Source organism: Bos grunniens, chromosome 26 (assembly GCF_055505025.1).
Source record: "Bos grunniens cultivar Pamir isolate PY7600 chromosome 26, Bosgru_T2T1.0, whole genome shotgun sequence".
Lineage (NCBI taxonomy): Eukaryota > Metazoa > Chordata > Mammalia > Artiodactyla > Bovidae > Bos > Bos grunniens.
Window position 1 is genome coordinate 16,878,902 of NC_141190.1, and position 19,044 is coordinate 16,897,945.

At 40.9% G+C, this 19,044-nt stretch overlaps 1 protein-coding gene across 1 annotated transcript in view; it reads right to left on the minus strand.

Annotated features, from left to right (window-relative positions):
- Positions 1-14,718: 14,718 nt before the first annotated feature.
- Positions 14,719-19,044, minus strand: part of PDLIM1 (PDZ and LIM domain 1) — a 40,611-nt gene continuing 36,285 nt past the window's right edge. Inside the window, exons 6-7 of the mRNA XM_086378803.1 lie at positions 15,686-15,803; positions 14,719-15,253 (exon numbers count right to left, since the gene is read on the minus strand). Coding sequence (XP_086234929.1) covers positions 15,067-15,253; positions 15,686-15,803 — 305 coding nt within the window. The 3' untranslated portion in view covers positions 14,719-15,066. The remainder of the gene's footprint in view (positions 15,254-15,685; positions 15,804-19,044) is intronic.

The following is a 19,044-nucleotide window of genomic DNA, read 5'->3' on the forward strand; positions in this document are numbered from 1 at the left end:
ATGGTATGGACCTAACAGAAGCAGAAGATATTAAGAAGAGGTGGCAAGAATACACAAGACCTGTACAAAAAAGATCTTCACGACCCAGATAATCACGATGGTGTGATCACTGACCTAGAGCCAGACATCCTGGAATGTGAAGTCAAATGGGCCTTAGAAAGCATCACTACAAACAAAGCTAGTGGAGGTGATGGAATTCCAGCTGAGCTATTTCAAATCCTGAAAGATGATGCTGTGAAAGTGCTGCACTCAATATGCCAGCAAATTTGGAAACCTCAGCAGTGGCCACAGTACTAGAAAAGGTCAGTTTTCATTCCAATCCCAAAGAAAGGCAATGCCAAAGAATGCTCCAACTACCGCACAATTGCACTCATATCACACGCTAGTAAAGTAATGCTCAAAATTCTCCAAGCCAGGCTTCAGCAATACATGAACCGTGAACTTCCAGATGTTCAAGCTGGTTTTAGAAAAGGCACAGGAACCAGAGATCAAATTGCCAACATCTGCTGGATCATTGAAAAAGCAAGAGAGTTCCAGAAAAACATCAATTTCTGCTTTATTGACTATGCCAAAGCCTTTGACTGTGTCGATCATAATATGACTGTGTGGATGACAATAAACTGTCAAAATTTACATTAGCATATGTAAAATAGATAGCCAATGGGAATTTGCTGTATGACTCAGGAAACTCCAACAGGGGTTCTGTATCAACCTAGAGGGGTGGGCTAAGGAGGGAGATGGAAGGTAGTTTCAAAACAGAGGTGTGTGTGTGAAGTCACTCATTCGTGTCCGACTCTTTGCGACCCCATGGACTGTAGCCCGCCAGGCTCCTCTGTCCGTGGGATTCTCCAGGCAAGAATACTGGAGTGGGTTGCCATTTCTTTCTCCAGGGGATCTTCCCAACCCAGGGATCAAATCCGGGTCTCCTGCATTGCAGACAAACGCTTTAGCCTCTGAGCCACCAGGGAAGCCTCAAAACAGAGGAGATATATATATACCTATGATTGATTCATATTGAGATTTGACAGAAAACAACAAAATTCTGTAAAGCAATTATCCTTCAATTAAAAAAAATAATTAAATTAAAAAGAAAATAAGAATATCATCAAGCATACAAGAACCCAGAAATTTTGTTCTTCTTCTTACTCCTTATATAAAAGGTAACTTCTTTGTGAGTTACTTGAGGATGTACTCCAGCAAGATGAGGGAGTATAATAAAGCAAAGAGAAATTTAAAAAAAGAAAATCAAAATGAAAATTCTAATATGATAACCCTGCAGTAACTGTAGACATCAATCAATCCAGATTGGAGCAAGAATACAGAGGCTTCTGGGAATGGGTCAGTGGTTTGTTAAGGCCATCTCCTACCAGCTCACAAGAGTCCACTGGTAATTTTCAGGAATGTTGCAAGTCAGCTGTTTAAAACATTTTAACATTTGTTATCAAAAATTCGCTTCTGTAAATTTATAGTTAAATAAGTTATATTAAAAACAAAGAAAATAAACATGCAAAAAAATGTCTGTGATTATTTTGGTCATTTTTTTAAAACGTTTTTTCAACACTCTAATCTTAAAGGAGAAAAAGTCCTTTTAGGAGGAACTTGCATTATCTCCCTGTGCCTTTGAGATGTAAATATTCTACCTGATCTTCTTAAGCATCCTGTTCTGTGTCTTGAGGGCTTGGTTTGTTGACCAGTGAGAAAAATCTCTCTGGTCTCTTCCACCCAGAAAGTACTCATGCAGTGTACATTTGGCATCCAGTCAAACAGACTGGGATTCTGAGCAGTCGTTTTGCTTGGCGTGCCTGTTTTCCAGGGAGTTGGTCATAAGGGGTCCTGATCTATAAGGACTTTTTTCATTTCAACCTTCATTGCATCTGCTTGTATGAAGGCCTTAACTTTATAGATTATTGAGGGTGGCAGGGGGAAGCAGAAGGGAAGGAATAAACTTCCCAGATCTTGTGAGGGCTTCATCCTTTGCACTCTCCTGTGGGAACACCTCTTGCATCTTATTGGTTTGAGTCATCATTCAGATCCTTTTTGTCAATGGTCAGATGATGGATCCTTTCAATTGGAAAAAACTTCTAAATTGGTAAATTTTTAGAGAGCTCTAATCATAAACAGCTGTTTAACTGGTACGTATGGAAAGAGTAAATTAAAAATGAATACAAAGAAATATAATGGCTTACTTTAAGAAAGCCTATAGTTTTAAAAAAAAAAAAAAACCTGTTTGGGAAGCCTATTTGAATTTGTGGTCTCAGCTTCATCTCAATGGGTCTTACAGATGCCAATATAAACATTGAAAGTGAAAGTCGTTCAGTTGTGTCTGACTCTTTTCGACCCCATGGACTGTATAGTTTATGGAATTCTCTAGGCCAGAATATTTTAGTGGGTAGCCTTTCCCTTCTCCAGGGGATCTTTCCAACCCAGGAATCCAACTGGGGTCTCCTGCATTGTGGGCGGATTCTTTACCAACTGAGCTACCAGGGAAGCCCAATCCTCTGTCAGTCCAATGATTAGCACTCCAAGCTCTCACTGCTGAGGGCCCTGGGTTCAATTCCTGGTTGGCGATCTAAGATCCCACAAGCCAAGTGGTGTAGCCAATAAAAAAAAAGAATAAAAGGACTCTCTCACACTAAAAATACAAAACAGAAAACATTAACATTGTTAATCAGCTATACTCCAATATAAAATAAGAATTAAAAATAAAAAGAAATGGGTGAAAAAAATAAACCAGCTCTTTCACTCCCCCACCAAAGAAAACAAACAAAAAAAAAATTGGTTGATTAATGTTAGGTTAATTAACAAGAGAATAGGAAGGGTTATTAAGGGGAAAATCATGGGACTTGCTCCAACAAGATGGAAATCTTTAGAAGGCTATTAAGAAATGAGATAAAATGGATGTTGATGGGATTAAAACAAAGGCTTTGATACAGCACTATCTAAGGTTGGATAGGTCAAATGAGCCCCCTCCAATCGTCCCCCAACATTAAAGGGCCCAAGCAAGTCCTCTTTATTTACCCCAGTTTGGAGAAATTTTAAAAGCTGGAAGAGGTAAAAATTACACTGAGAAGGAGGAAAAAATTACACTGAGAAAGAAGAAAAAATTACACTGAGAAGGCTAACAACAATTGCTTGGGACAACAGTTATTTAGACCAATTAATCAAGTTAAAGATTGAAGAGCCTGGGTCCCTTGACTCGACCCCACAAAGCTGTTTATATAGGAGTGGATAAAATGGGGGATAGAAAGGAAAAGTTTCTGAAACTCCTTTTAAGACAGAGACTTTTCATGGGATCCTCATGGAGACTAAAGTTAAAGGTCTAAGAGCTGATGGAACTGAGATACGAAGCTTATAAGAAAATTGGTGTATTCGAACAGGCTTTATGTTAAGATGATTGGGCTTCCCTTGTGGCTCAGCTGGTAAAGAATCCGCCTGCAATGCGGGAGACCTGGGTTTGATCCCTGGGTTGGGAAGATCCCCTGGAGAAGGGAAAGGCTACCCACTCCAGTATTCTGGCCTGGAGAATTCCACGGACTATACAGTCCGTGGGGTCACAAAGAGTTGGACACGACTGAGCAACTTTCACTTCAACTTTCACTTCATTGTGAAGACAGACCTATGTCTCCCTGGGAATTGCTTCCCCTGCCTGGCATTATAAAACAGGGCACACAAATATGTCCTTCAGGAAGTGTTACTTAAAAATGCTGAAGGGGAGCACTAGAGTTACCTAAGGCCAGTGTGAAGTAAAAACAGGGGCTAGTATTCAGGGGCTATTAGAAGCAATAACAGAGACTTTTACTCCTAGTATAAATTTGTCTGGGTTTGATTTGTGTGCTCAGTAGAGAAGGCCTTTATTAAATGCCTTGTTCAAACTTTTTGAAGGCATGATACACTGAACCCTGAAGTTCTAGAACATAGAAATCGTTTTACTTCCATTTTAGTCAGAGATCTTCCTGCTGATAGAAAGAAACAAATTAAAGACAATGTAGTTGAGCAGATCAATCTTTTGATGTCATTTTGGTGGCATCCAGTTCTTTTTTCTTTTTTCTTTTTTATGGCTGTTCTGGGTCTTCTTTGTTGCGCACAGGCTTTCCCGAGTTGGAGTTTGAGCATCTCATTGTGGCGGCTTCTCTTGTTGCCGAGCATGGGCTCTAGGGCAGGTGGGCTTCAGAGTTGCGGTGCACCGGCTTAGTTGCTCTGCAGCCTGTGAAATCTTCCCGGACCAGTGGACCATGTCCACTAATCACTGGACCACCACTGAAGTCCCATAGTTCAGTTCTTTGAAGAATTAAAAGCAACTATATTTGTCCTGCAAATCTCTACAAATCAGAGATGTAAATACAGCCCACAAGGACCTGAGCCTAGTTAATTCAATCAGGTAACTTAAACAAAAAAGGCTGGGGTTGGAGGTGGGGGGATAGGCAAGGGAGAGGAGAGGGCATTTTAAAAGTTCAAACTGCTGAAAAGACTCCCTCATGGAAAATCTAACTGACAGAGAGCTCTAATTAACCGGCTTAAATGTAAGCACTTATGAATTATATTTCTAAACGTAGTAAAAGCTAACCAATTGTTTTTCAAGTTCACATGACCTAAGATTAATCTCTAGTAAAGAAAAGCAAATTTGAAGTTATTGATTTAAATAGACACAGCTATGGAGTTATCAAATTAAAAATAAAATGTTTATTCTACCTGGGTTTACTAGTTAAGTAAGTTGTGTTATCTCTGTTACAACATTTGTCAGCAATTAACAGCTTGGGATGATGGTTGACCCTGTTTAACGTTTCACGAATTTTCTTTGTTTTGGTTTGTTTTTCCATTTGTAGAGGCTGTTTATTGGCACTGATAGTCTGAGTTTTCTCCCCTTTTCTCTCTCCTATTTTTTTTTTAACTGAAATAGAGTTGATTTACAATGTTGTATCACAAAGTTTTCATGGGCAATCAAAACATAATTGTTGAGAACAAGTACATATAAATGGGATGGGACTTTTTAGTTGAACTCTTTAAGAACAGTTATGTTTTATGGTATGCCTACTTAAAGAGGGAGAGGACATAGGTACACCTATGGCTGATTCATGTTGATGTATGGCAGAAACCAATGCAATATTGTAAAGCAATTATCCTTCAATTAAAAAAAAATAAATTAAGAAAAAACTAGTTTCTCCAAACCTTTTTGGTAACTTGAAACTTTAGAGTGTTGATGAAAAACTTAATCAGTGGTCAATCTAAGAAAGAAATGGAAATTTTACTCAAGCAAACATGAGGATTATAACCCAGGTGACAGTCTTTCCTAGAGCTCTCAGGACTGTTCCAAAGAGGTAAGAGGGGAGACCAGCATATGCATGATTGTGGCAAAGGGCTACAGGCAAACCAAGCACACGTCTTGGTAGAAGTTTTCTGCTATTCACAAGGAACAGATATCTTGGTTAATGGTTTTAGTGCTCTTCTAAGTATGAGAAGATGCAAAAAAACTGAGTTCATAAAATTTTCTGCTGGAAATGTCTGTCTGAGGGCAGGTTCTGTCAGTTTTCCCAGAGCACAAGGTGCCTTATCCTGATCTTCACCTGGAATTCCTTTCAGAATGTATTGTGGGTCAGTGACTGCAGTGGCTTAGGACTTGATTTGTTAAACTGGACAGTGAACAACATTATTTTAAAACCCATCTCTTTTGGTCTGAATTTCTACGAAGGTTTGGGAGACATTTACTAGGAATGCTCATTCCCAGGTTAGGTGAGGAGTTTGTTGATAGGCTACTCACTGTGCTATTTATTACCGAACTGACTAGGCTCTGTTAACAGTAGCCAAAAGCCTCTGGACTGCCTATCTTACTATCCTGTTATGGTCCAGAAAATGGTTCCCTCTGGTTGCTTCTTCCCCTATCTAGAGTTGTTGTTGCTGTTGTTTCATTGCTAAGCTGTGTCCGACTCTTTTGTGACCCCATAGACTGTAGCCCTCCAGGCTCCTCTGTCCATAGGATTTCCCAGGCAAGAATACTGAAGTGGGTTGCCATTTTCTTCTCTAGGGGATCTTTCCAACCCAGGGATCAAATCCAAGTTTCCTGCGTCAGCAGGCAGATTCTTTACCACTGAGCCACCCAGGAAGCCCTATCTAAAGTTACACACTTACAGCCATCGATCTTATAGGATTGTATATTTGGTCAATCGTTTCAAGTCACCTAGCCATCATTATTTTTATCAGAAGCTCAGTCACACATTTGGTAATGCAAGAAACAATAATCTGTAAAATAAGGCAGAATACAAATAAGATAGCTAGTGACATTCACAAGTAAGAATCTAAGCTGAGATCTTCCATTAGGTGCAGCCCAGCATACGTCCAGATCATCTGAGCCAGCGCTTTCAGTACTAATCACTCTCTTTAAGGGAAATGATACACTGGCATTGTCCATAAATTTCACCAAAGATATCCTCATGTACAAGGTGAGTGATGTGTTGCCCTAACCACTTACAGGACAGAGAAAGTGCATACCTTCTAAGGAGTTACATGGCTGGTGCCAGAAGGAAAAAAAGTGTATCTTTAAGGTTGAGCAAGTATTAAGGTTAAGCAGGTATTTCTGCCATTGGAAGGTCTGGTTGATGCATAATACAGGAGGGATGAAGGAAGTCTAAAGGGGTGGAGAAAAAAGTTATGTTTAAAGTTTTCTGGTCTTGCCTTAAAATATGAATTTTATTTCATCAAGAGTTTTGCTAAATTAAACAATGAACATTTATTGAATATCTAGGTTATTCCAAAATTAAATAAGATATTGAAATATTGACTACTAAACATAGGCTTCTTTTCAGAAAAACTAAAGATATTTTGGATTATTAATAAATATGTTCAGTGCTGCACTGAAATTTTTTCTATAAGAAAGCATATGACTTTTTAAAAATTATAAATAGCATTTATGTTTTCAGTTCTACAGAAAGCTAATGTAAAAGGCAGTCCATAATTGCTTACTTCTTAATTTTCACTAGAAATTAAGGTATTTAAAGATTTCGACTGAGGAAAAAAAACAAAAACAATCTAAGAGCTATGAGGTAAGCATTATTCAGTGTCTTACTGAAGACTAGAGCCTGGAAGACAGACTCTCAGATAGCTCTGAGGAACTTCTCTGAAGAGGTGAAAGAGGAGCCAACGTATTAATACATATGAATATCTTGGTTGGGAAATATATGTAGTCAAATATACAATATATATTAAAAAAAAAAAAGAACAGATATCAAGTTAATGTTTTTAGCACTTATCTATGTGTATATGGGAAAATGCCAGACTCTGGGGTCTTTGAAATTCTTCCTTAGATTACACAACTTAATTATCTAGGGACCCATATATCCAAAACACAGACTACTTCATCCTGAATCCCTTTCAGGGTATACTTATAGGTCAGCAATTGCAGTGGCTAACGGCTTGATCCTTGTAGTATAGGAATGGTGGGCAATGCTCTTTGTTTACAAGGTTAAAAACTCTAGTTAGTATATGTAATTAAAACTACTAAATTAATAAGGAAAATACCTTCTTATCCAAGGAAGTTTTTTTTTTTTTTTTTTAAGATACAAAGAATGGAGATGCATTTTGTTAAGGAAAATAAAGGTAATTTATCCTAAAGTTTGTTATTTCTAAATGGAAAAGAAAATAAGGAATGAACTAATAGGGAAATAGAAAGCTGTAGAAGGTCTGTGAGGGGAAAAAAAAAAAAAAGAATCTTTAGAAAGGAATTTTATATGTGGTCAAGGCTGGCTAAGATTGAAATAAGTTTAAGTGAATGAGCTTTTTTTTGTGAATGAGTTTTAATGGTAAATGCAAGATGGTGCAAAACCTGTGTTTTTGTTTTTCTTTGTTAAGAGAGCAAAGTTTTCATAGATTATTGATCCACTTTTGATAACAGATTGTAAAGTTTCTTTAACCTTTTACATAATCTGTTGCAACTTTCTGTATTGGCCTTTGAAATCGCTTTTTGCCACATTGGTTAAGTAAACAAGTATTGTTTCATAGTGATTTACAACCCTATCTGACTAAGTATTTTAAAATTTGTTGACATCCTTGACGAACTTTCTTAAATCAAACTTTGATTTTGATTCTTTTTTTTTTTTGATGATTTTGATTCTTTTGATCTTTAGCTAAATTTGGGATGCTCCAGAATTTCCCTGAAACATCTCAGAGAGAGATTAACTAGGCTTATTTGGCATGTTGAATTACATGGGAAGCAATGTCAAATGAGTGATGATAAAACTTCTTAGGTTATATATTAATATAAATGTTCTAGAAATTACATGAAATTCCTAAAATTGGATATGTCCTGGCATAATGCTATGTCATATTTTTAGTTATTATCTTAATATGTTATATGTGGCATAAATAACCAAACTTCTTTGTCAGTTGAATTGTAATCAGGTCCTTAACCATGCCATTTTAAGTCTTTGACATTAATATCACTCTATTTTACAAAAATGAAGATCTTCAAGAAGGTTCATAGAAAGGACTTTTCTTTTTACAAGTTTCTGATAATTTTTAGATCATACCACTGAAATGGGTAAGAAATTACAGAATTCTAGAGGAAAACTGATGGTTTCAGAAACTGCTAACAAGAGATCAAGATCAACAAGAATTAATTAAATGGGACTGAATAAATTGATGAATACGATTTTAAATTTCATGACTTTTTGTCCAAAATAGTACTGGCTTTAATATTTGTTCTCCACATATGAGGAAACCTTTCCTCTTATATGCATAAGTCTAATATACATAAATATTTAAATTATATCACATATTACCACTGTTATACATTTTTTTTAGTTTAGAGTTACCCCCCACATATTTAATTTTATTCCTGCTTCTCTACTATGTTATCTGGGATTTTCTCCCTTCTTAAAAAATTGTTTTTACTATCATCCTTTAGTTTGTTTTGCTAATAACAAATCTGTTATTATTTATTTGGCCAGGCTGTGTCTTAGAATGGCACTTGGGATCTTTGATCCTCATTGTGGCATGCGAACTCTGAGTTGAGGTATGCAGGATCTAGTTCTCTAACCAGGAACTGAACTAGGGCCCCCTGCACTGGAAGTTCAGACTCTTAGCCACTAGATCACAAGAGAAATCCCTAGTTTTGTCTTTCTCTAAATGATTTCATTTCTAAAAGATATATATATATATATATTTTTTTTAATATTTTATTATTCCTATTTTGTTAATTTTTATATTTTGGCCATGACACACAGCATGTGGGATCTTAGTTCCCCAACCAGGGATTGAACCCACGTCCCTTGCAATGGAAGGGCAGAGTCTTAACCCCTGGGCCACCAGGGAAGTCTCTAAAGATATTTTTGCTTGTGTACAATTCTTAGGTTTATTATACCCTTTTAGCACATTAAAGCTACCTTCCCATTGAGGTCCAGTTTCCATTTTTGCTTTTGCAAAATTAAATATTGATTTTAAGTTTTTCTTTTTAAGTAGAATCTCTTTCCTTCTTTCTTTCTTCCTTCTTTCTTTCTTCTTCTTTCCCTTTCCCTCTCCCTTCCTCCCTCCCTGTCTTTCTCTTTCCTCTTTTTACTCCTTCCTGACTAAAGTATACCTATGTAAACAAAGATGAAAGATTTATCTTTTTCTCTCTACCTGATTTATCCAGAATTTGGCTTCTTCAGTGGGCCCCTTTTGAACTTGTTGGCTTATTAGTATCCAGATTGCAACCAGTTATACTAATCATTGTTCTAAATTTTTCTCTTTGTTGTTTTTAAACTGTTTATGCTTTGAGTTGTCTCACTGCTGTACTATAGTCTTACTAATGCTATTACTTATATCTTGTAATTACTATATTACTATATATATATTATACACTTATATCTTGAGGCAATTTGTCATATATATAACTCTCTGTAAAATTAATTCTAAATAGTATGAGTTTGAGCAAGCTCTAGAAGTTGGTGATGAAAGGGAGGCCTGGCATGCTGCAGTCCATGGGGCTGCAAAGAGTTGGCTGTACTATAGAATTACTAATGCTATTACTTATATCTTGTAATTACTATATTACTATATATATATATACACTTATATCTTGAGGCAATTTGTCACATATATAACTCTCTGTAAAGTTAATTCTAAATAGTATGAGTTTGAGCAAGCTCTAGAAGTTGGTGATGAAAGGGAGGCCTGGCATGCTGCAGTCCATGGGGCTGCAAAGAGTTGGACACAACTGAGCAACTGATGCTATGCTATGCTATGCTATGCTAAGTCACTTCATTCGTGTCCGACTCTTGTGTGACCCCATAGACAGCAGCCCACCAGGCTCCCCCGTCCCTGGGATTCTCCAGGCAAGAACACTGGAGTGGGTTGCCATTTCTTTCTCCAATACATGAAAGTGAAAAGTGAAAGTGAAGTAGCTCAGTCGTGTCCAACTCTCAGCGACCCCATGGACTGCAGCCTACCAGGCTCCTCCGTCCATGGGATTTTCCAGGCAAGAGTACTGGAGTGGGGTGCCATTACCTTCTCCTGAGCAACTGAACTGAACTCTAAATATGGGGAAAAGCAACATGGGGGAAACATTTCTTGGATCACAACAGTCTAGTAAGATAGATGATACAGAGACTCTATAGGATAACAGGGCCTAATTCAATATAGCACATGAATAGCCAATCAATGGAATTCTTATCCTAGGAATGAGTCTTCCTAGCCCACGGGACAAATTGGTCATGAAATGCCTCCCACACCTTGGTCAAATTTATGACCCAAAGTGGGAAGCGAACCAAAAAGAACAAAGAGCATCACTCATCACCCAGTTAAACTAGTGGGTTAAATCATAACCCACTGCAGTTACCTACCAACAGTGTACCCTGAAGGGAATTCAGGATGAGAAAAACAGGATGAGGTGCTCTGTGCTTTGGCCTCTAGATAATTAGATGCATGTCCTGGGAAGAAGTTCAAGGACTCCAGATTCTTGCATCTTCACATGTGTAGAAAAGTACTGAAATCACTAACTTGAGATGTCTGTTCTTCATGATTAGCAGTGATCTTTTACCAAGATGTAAGCTTAACTACTTGTATTTCCCAGTCATAAAATTCACATATATACTGACTTCTCCCTTACCTCTTTGGAGCAGCTTACTCAGAGCTACTGATTGACTGTTTCCTGGGCAGTAGTCCTAAGACTCTGAATAAAGCTTAAGCTCACAGCCCTCAAGTTGTGTACTTTTAAGTTGACATAGGGTTTGACTGGAGAAAACAACAGGATGCTTTCAAAATAGCAGTCCTAGTGGAGAATGGGCAGAATTGAGAAGCCAGAGTGCAAGGCAATTAGAAGAGATCTGGGACATATGAGAACAAGGAAAAACATGATACCTAGAAGCAAAACAGAAATCCAAGATGTCTTGTTTTAACGAAGGTGCAGGTTGTGTGGTCTAGCAAAGGTAGCCAGTAGCTCCATGTGCCTATTGACCATTTGAAATGTGGCAAGTGGCATAGATTAAAATAACACTTTGGATATATGGTACTAAATACAATGTATTATTTATTTATTTAGGCTGTTGTGGGTCCTGGTTTCTGCACTCAGATTTTCTCTAGTTGTGGCTCGCAGGGGCTACTCTTGGTTGCAGTGTGGGGGGTTTCTCATTGAGGTGGCTTCAGTAGCTACAGCACACAGGCTCAGTAGGTGTGGCACACTGGGCTTAGTTAATCCGAGGCATGTGGGATCTTCCCGGACCAGGGATCGAATCTGTGTCCTTTGCAATGCAAAGCGGATTACTAACCACTGGACCACCAGGGAAGCCCAAAACAATGTATTATTAAAATTGATTTATTGGTTCTACCTTTTCCTTTTTCATTATGGTTATTAGAGAGTTTTAAATCACATATGTAGCTTGCACTGTACTTTGGACAAGGATGAAGCATATATTTACTGATTTGTTCACCAAATATTTGTGGACTATCTCCCTGCTCAGTTGACAAAACTGATAAAGACAGAATAGCTCCTATGGGGGCTTCATTCCTTTCAGGAGACTATGATTATGTGATGAGTCTCATGTGATGTGTGCCCTTGAGGTGTGCCCTGGATACGTGGGCACATCAGATCCTAGGCGTGGTGAACCAGCAGAGAAGCCTGTCCGGAGGAGGCTTTATCCTGGATGACCACTGATGTTAACTAACTAAATCAAGAAGTAGAATGTTGCAAATCAGAGGGAATCACTTCATCAAAGTCTGTGACTGTTTTTCCTCATTAGGAAGTTGTCGAAAGGCATAGTGTTTAAGGAATGATGGAATATTAGAGATATTCCAATACATTCCTTCTATTTTTGCCCTCATTTTAGATTAAGCATGACAGAAGAAATAAAATCACACGAACATGGTAGGCAAGGACAACAGGCCAAACCTTAAAATTACTCTTGGCTAAAATAACTCTATAAACCGAAAAAGAGGAGTTCTTGGCCATAAAACACACAACTTGTACTGAGGACAGTAAAGCTGACACTCTGTTTCATTCTTAGGAAGTTAATTAGCCTTGGAGGCTGTAGATAGTGGCCACAGTGGTCACTTGACACTCTCAGGATCTGACCTCCTCTGGAAGGGAGGCACCCTGCACCTCAGATCCACTCCTAAGAATAATACTGTCATTAAACAAGTGTCAGATATTTGGCACATTATCTGAGGAAAAGAACTGGAAAAAGTTCTAAGAGTGTAATACCCATTCATCCTTTTCCGATCAATAAACCCAAATCACAATTGTTATTGTATTTGTAAATCCAGCAAACTTGCTGTGGTTCACAGAGCTTTCATTCTGTGTGGATTTGCCCAAATTAAGAACTTTCAATCATCTTGCCTTTTACAAACTTAATAGAAAAGAGTTTAAAGTAACAATTGTGCCCAGCAGTGTCTGACTCTTTTCCACCCATGGATTGTAGCCCACCAGGCCCCTCTGTCCATGGGTTTTTCCAGGCAAGAATACTGGAGTGAATTGCCATTTCCTCCACTATGTGATCTTCCCAACCCAGAGATTAAACCCGTGTCTTTTGTGTCTCCTGCATTGGCAGGTGGATTCTTTATCACTAATGCCACATCGGAAGCCCAAAGTAAGAACTAATTGCAAACAGAAAAGAAAAATCAAGAACTTCAAAATAGTTTTCTGCCTGAAAGTTTTGCTTCAGGTCTTATAGACTAGAACTGCTTATGTCTAAATTGTCCCTGGTGCGTCCAAGTTTCGGAGAACTGCAAAGTAAAATCCTAGCGCTACCGTCGAATTAGGATACTTACTCTTAGAAAGCTGGTCCATAAAGGACATCATCCACGAAAAACATCAGCTATTACCCATGGTGGTGAATACTAAAGGCAGACGATTTGCTCTTTCAGAGTAGGGTCGGTGGAACGACCTGTCCATCTCTTAACAAATCAGTCTCTAGAGTGATGAGAGTGCCATTGTTTGAGCCAATGACTCTACTAGTGGTTAGTCACCAGAAGATGAGCTTTGGTAAACTCAGCTATGGTTTTTCCAGTAGTCATGTATGGATGTGAGAGTTAGACCATAAAGAAAGCTGAGGGCCGAAAAACGGATGCTTTTGAACTGTGGTGTTGGAGAAGACTCTTGAGAGTCCCTTGGACTGCAAGGACATCCAACCAGTCCATCCTAAAGGAGATCAGTCCTGAATATTCATTGGAAGGACTGATGTTGAAGCTGAAACTCCAATACTTTGGCCACCTGATGTGAAGAGCTGACTCATTTGAAAAGACCCTGATGCTGGGAAAGATTGAGGGCAGGAGGAGAAGGGGATGACAGAGGATGAGATGGTTGGATGGCATCACCGACTCAGTAGACATGAGATTGGGTGGACTCCGGGAGTTGGTGATGGACAGGGAGGCCTGGCGTGCTGCGATTCATGGGGTCGCAAAGAGTTGGACACAACTGAGCGACTGAACTGAACTGATGCTGGGAAAGATTGAAGGTGGGAGGAGAAGGGGATAACAGAGGATGAGATGATTGTATGGCATCACCAACTTGATGGACAGGAGTTTGAGCAAGCTTCGGGAGTTGGTGATGGACAGGGAAGCCTGGTGTGCTGCAGTCCATGGGGTTGCAAAGAGTTGGACACAACTGAGCGACTGAACTGAACCTCAGATCTCTGATGCAAGGCTCAACACCCAGGCTTCCCGTCTCTTCTTTGAGGAGAATGCATTTGCTACTTCCCTGAGCAATCTGCAGGTTTGGGGCTGCTGGCCACCTTTCTGAGTTTACTTCCCTTAATAAAGGAGAGGCTGTAACGGCAGCAAACCAGCCTGGGGAGGGACTTACTAGGGAGTATTTTAAGGCCATTTGGAAAGCATTCATTTCTTCAGGTAAGTCCCAAAACAGCCAGATGTAAAGAAAATATTCTGTTACAACATAACTATATTATATTAGCATCAGAGAATAATTTGGAGTAGGCTGCAAAGAAATAAAGGAACATGGCTGTTGGGATTTCCCTGGTGGTCCTGTGGTTAGGACTGCATGCTCTCACTGCCAAAGACCTGGACCCCATCCCTGGTTGGGAACTAAGATCCTGAATGCTCTGGGATTCAGGATTTCAGCAGGGCCAAAAAAAGAACATGGCTGTTTCAAATGCCAATGTCCTCACACCTGGAGGAAAAGGCCTGCACATCTCAAAGGAGTAGAAACCCCAAAACAAGAGGAAAGGCCTCAGAAATCTCATCTGGCTTGAGATAAGAAAGAGGACACTTGGTCACATGCTAAAGAGACACCACACTGCCTTTAAGTCTATTAATTTATTGAGTAAAAATGAAATCATCATCAGACATATTAAATTCAGTTTGGTTTGAATTTGGCTGATGTCCATTTGCAGCAGAGATGAATGAAGGGAAAGAGAAGACACAGTGACGCTGGCAAAGGGACACCGAACAAGGCCATTTCCCATTAATTATAAAAGCAGGCATCACACAGCCAGCGTGAGTCATTAGCAAACGGGGACGTGATGCTGAATGAGCAGCGACAAAACCAAAGTAAGCAAGAACTCGGAAGAAGAGAGAGGCCAGAGCTTTCAGAGGACAAAATGCAGCAGGGGCTGCATGGAGAGCAGTGCTGGGCGGGAAGCTGCCCGCTCACTTGGGGAACACTGTGATCACGTCATAGCCCTCAGGTGGAGTGACCCGTTCCCGGGCATGCTTTTCACAGTAGATCTGATCCTCCACAAAGAAATGGCCCTTCTGTTTCAGGTTGGTGCCACAGTCGGTGCACACGTAACACTCGGGGTGGCGGTGACGTTCCCGCAGCTTCACGAACACGCCGCTGCAGGAGTGGGGAGAAGAGGTGCTCCATTAGTGATGAGTACCTGAAGGTGACAGGCTGGAGCTCCTCCCAAAGGGCTCCTTTCCAAGGGCAGATCAGAGCCTCCCCATTGGCCTCTAGTCATAAAGGGGCTTCTCCTGCCTGGAGGCCAGAGACATTCCCCCTGAAGAATTCCGGAAGTCCCTCCCACTTCAACAGAGCAGCCCAGCTTTTTCTGGTTTTACAAGTTCATACCCTACGGGTTTCACAGCCAAGGAAAGCCTTCACCACCTGGCTCTGGGACACAGGACCAATCTCGCCTCTCTGCTCCATTTTCCAGGCAGGATTTTTTTCTCCATCACGCCCACAACGGGCAACATCCAACCCTTTCCACATTTTCATGGTTCACACAACCTGCGGGGCCACTGATGCCTGGGGAAGGCAGATACTCACACAATGCCAGTGCCACATTTGTCACACATGGGCAGCTTCTGGGCATTTCCAATTGAAGCAGCCACTTTGGTGACTGGAGCCTTAACACTTCTGAATCCTGAGGGCTTGTTGGGATCCCCTAAAAGGAGGAAAACATTTGGGTTAGCCAGGAAGGGCAGGATTGTATAAGCATCATTTAGCTCTTTCAGAGTCACTTATATGTATGTTCCAGCAAGGTCATGGGCACCAGAATCAAACAGACTTGACTGCTGTGTGATCCTGGGCAAGTTACTTAACTTCTCTGGTCCACAGTTTCCTTTTCTATAAAATAGGAGAACGTTTCCCCTTCAAAGTGGAACAAAATGGTTGAAAAAGACACATGTAGCCCTCCCTGGCATATATGCTCAGCCCTCAAAACAAATTACATTACATGCTGATTAAATACATGCAAACACATTGATATGGGACTTAAAAATACTTTGCTGCTGCTGCTGCTAAGTCGCTTCAGTCATGTCGGACTCTGTGCGACCCCATAGACGGCAGCCCACCAGGCTCCTCTGTTCATGGGATTCTCCAGGCAAGAACACTGGAGTGGGTTGCCATTTCCTCCTCCAATGCATGAAAGTGAAAAGTCAAAGTGAAGTCGCTCAGTAATCAAATGGCAGTGTAGTCAGGGCCAAAAGAAACCCACATTACAAGGACAACAAAATCATTATAGTACAGAATGCTAGAAGTCAGATAAAAACCACCTGCCACAGAGCAGAGACAGTAGCAGCCTTCCTGCAGTCAGCTTTCTGCATGAAAAACCAGCTCCTAGTTTCCAGAGCTCTGCCTACAGCCCAGTTCATCACCTGTGTAGGTAGCCGTGAATAATAACAGTAAGCTACTAATATTACTATTATTGCTATATATTTGGCTGGCTGTGTTTCCACATCACATTTTTTTTTTCCTGTGATGTTGGCCCAGTAAGTATTGTTATGTTTGTCAGTTATTTACACATCTCTGTCTGGACTACAAATTACTGGACCACCAGAGCTCTGTTTCATATATTTTTTCAATACTCCACAGAGCCTACCACAGGTTTAGCAGAAAAGAATGGTGGGCTACAGTCCATAGGGTCGCAAAGAGTCAAACATGACTGAAGCAATTTAGCATGCAACATGCACAGCCCAAGGTTATCATCTTGCCCTTCCAAACCTTTCTCCCTTCCTTGCTCACAGTCCCAGCTTTGTTCATTATAGAATCTTTTTTTTTTTGCATTAATTTTTATTTTTATAAAATATTGCACTCAAGTATCATTTCTGTCTTGATTATCAAGTTTTGGGGTACCAACTTAAATTCTGTACCCAAAGCAAATGCCTCCCTCACCTTATCCTAATTCTGGCCCTGCCTGAAAGGATCTCAAAGGGGCCTGGCTGGGCAGCCTCATGACTCTGAGTGTCCCAAACAAGCTCCCTCAGTTTCTGGCTGGAACCAGCTGGGCTGTCTACCTGCCGTGAAGACAAGGAAATGGCATCTTTGCATACCTGGAAAGCTTGGAGAGAAAATCGGTAGTTCTAAGGAAGCCAAACCTATGAGGTCAGGGTCTCTTATGTGATGGACTGTTTTTCACAGAAAAATTACCAGGAAAGGTAGGAAGTGCAGGAGGAGAGAAGTAACATGACACATGAGCCCCACTTGGTAGGAGAACCCACATCTCTTTTTGGAACAGAGAGAAGTGAACTGATGGAGCTGGGCAAAGTGTGAGTAGAGGAGGCTGTGGGCTGCCTGATGCTGACCTCGCTGCAGCTTATGCAGCCCTGCAGCACCACCTGCTGGCTTGATTTTCTTCTCTTACCTAGTCAGCCAACACTGCAAATGCAAAGAAAATTCCACATCTTTTTTCTGTCCACTTCACTGTTCAGCAACACTCAAGGGCTCCATACTGCCTACAGAATCAAATTCACGGTCCTTAACCGCACACCTGGTGGCCCTTGATGATCTGAACCACAGATCACCTAAGGAGTCTCCTGAAACCCTGGGCACCTGCCAAAATGAGCCTAGATACCTTCTGAGCAAGCCTCCAGCTGAGTGCACCTGGGAAGTCCTGTATTAGATATATTGAAATCACAATTGAAAAAAAAAAGACTCCTTCTCCCTGCAAATTTCAGAATTTGACCTAAAGCAAGAGGGAGTATGAGGAATCCTGGACCCTTTCTCCCAGTCCAGACGCTAAATTTCACCCCAAATGAGAAGACCCACATTGAGTCTGGAGAGTTATCACCAAGCCCTGCTGCAGCCTCATGGCTCAGATGGTAAGGAATCTGCCTTCAATGCAGGAGACCCAGGTTCAATTCCTGGGTCAGGAAGATCCCCTGGAGGAGGGAATGGCAACTCAATCCAGTATTCCTGCCCAGAGAATTCCATGGACAGAGGAGCCTGGTGGGCTACAGTCCATGCGGACACGACTGAGCAACTAACACTTTCACTTTTCTCACCTGCTAGAGCCAAACCTCCCACCGGGGCCTCACTGACTGTGTGCCTGGCACTTTACACGTGTCATTTCCCTCCAGGCTGTAAACCACCTGTGAAGTGGCCATTATTAGCCTCACTGGACATGTGCAGAGACTAGGACTTAGAGAGACGAGCCACTCCCTCGAGGTCTCGTGGTGAGTCACGGGCAGAGACTGGACACCAGTGCTGGTGGTGCAGGCTGCTTCATGAGCCACGGGCCTTCTCGAATGACAGCAACCCTCACCGAGTGCTTTTACCATGCACCAGCCACTGCCCTGAGCTTTGACCATTATCTCTCAAATGAAAACAGGCATTTGAGCTCCCTTACTTGAGAGCCTTCTGCATGTGGTAGATGTCTGTATTGGAACTTATGCTGTTTCTTTTGTGAAAATTTAATGCAAGTGCATATTAAGAGATAAAGGAGAGACCACAAGATCTATCTCCCTTTTCATTTTCAGCAAAATCTTTATTTTATTTGGCATAAGAAGATATCCAGTCATCCAACCTAGGGGAGAAAAACTATAATTCTCAAACTCTCTTGCAACTAGATAGGGCCATGTGACTAAATTCTGGTCAAAATATAAATGGAATAGTCATGTAGGACTTCTGGGAAAAAGAAAGCTGGTACATCTGGAAGATGGATTCCTCAGTTAGCCTTCCTGGTGCCTGGAAGTAGACATGATGGCTGGAGCACTAGCTGCCAACTAGCACCAGGAGGTAGCCTTGAGAATGGAGACCACTGGCTTGGCAGGCAGAATATAGGATGCAAGGGGTCTAGATATTGATGATCAGGGAACTGCCACCTCAAGACAGTTCAGTGATCCTGGGCTTCAGGTCCTTCTCTGTGACCTCTGTGACCTGAGGGCATTCAGTGAGCTGAGCCCTGA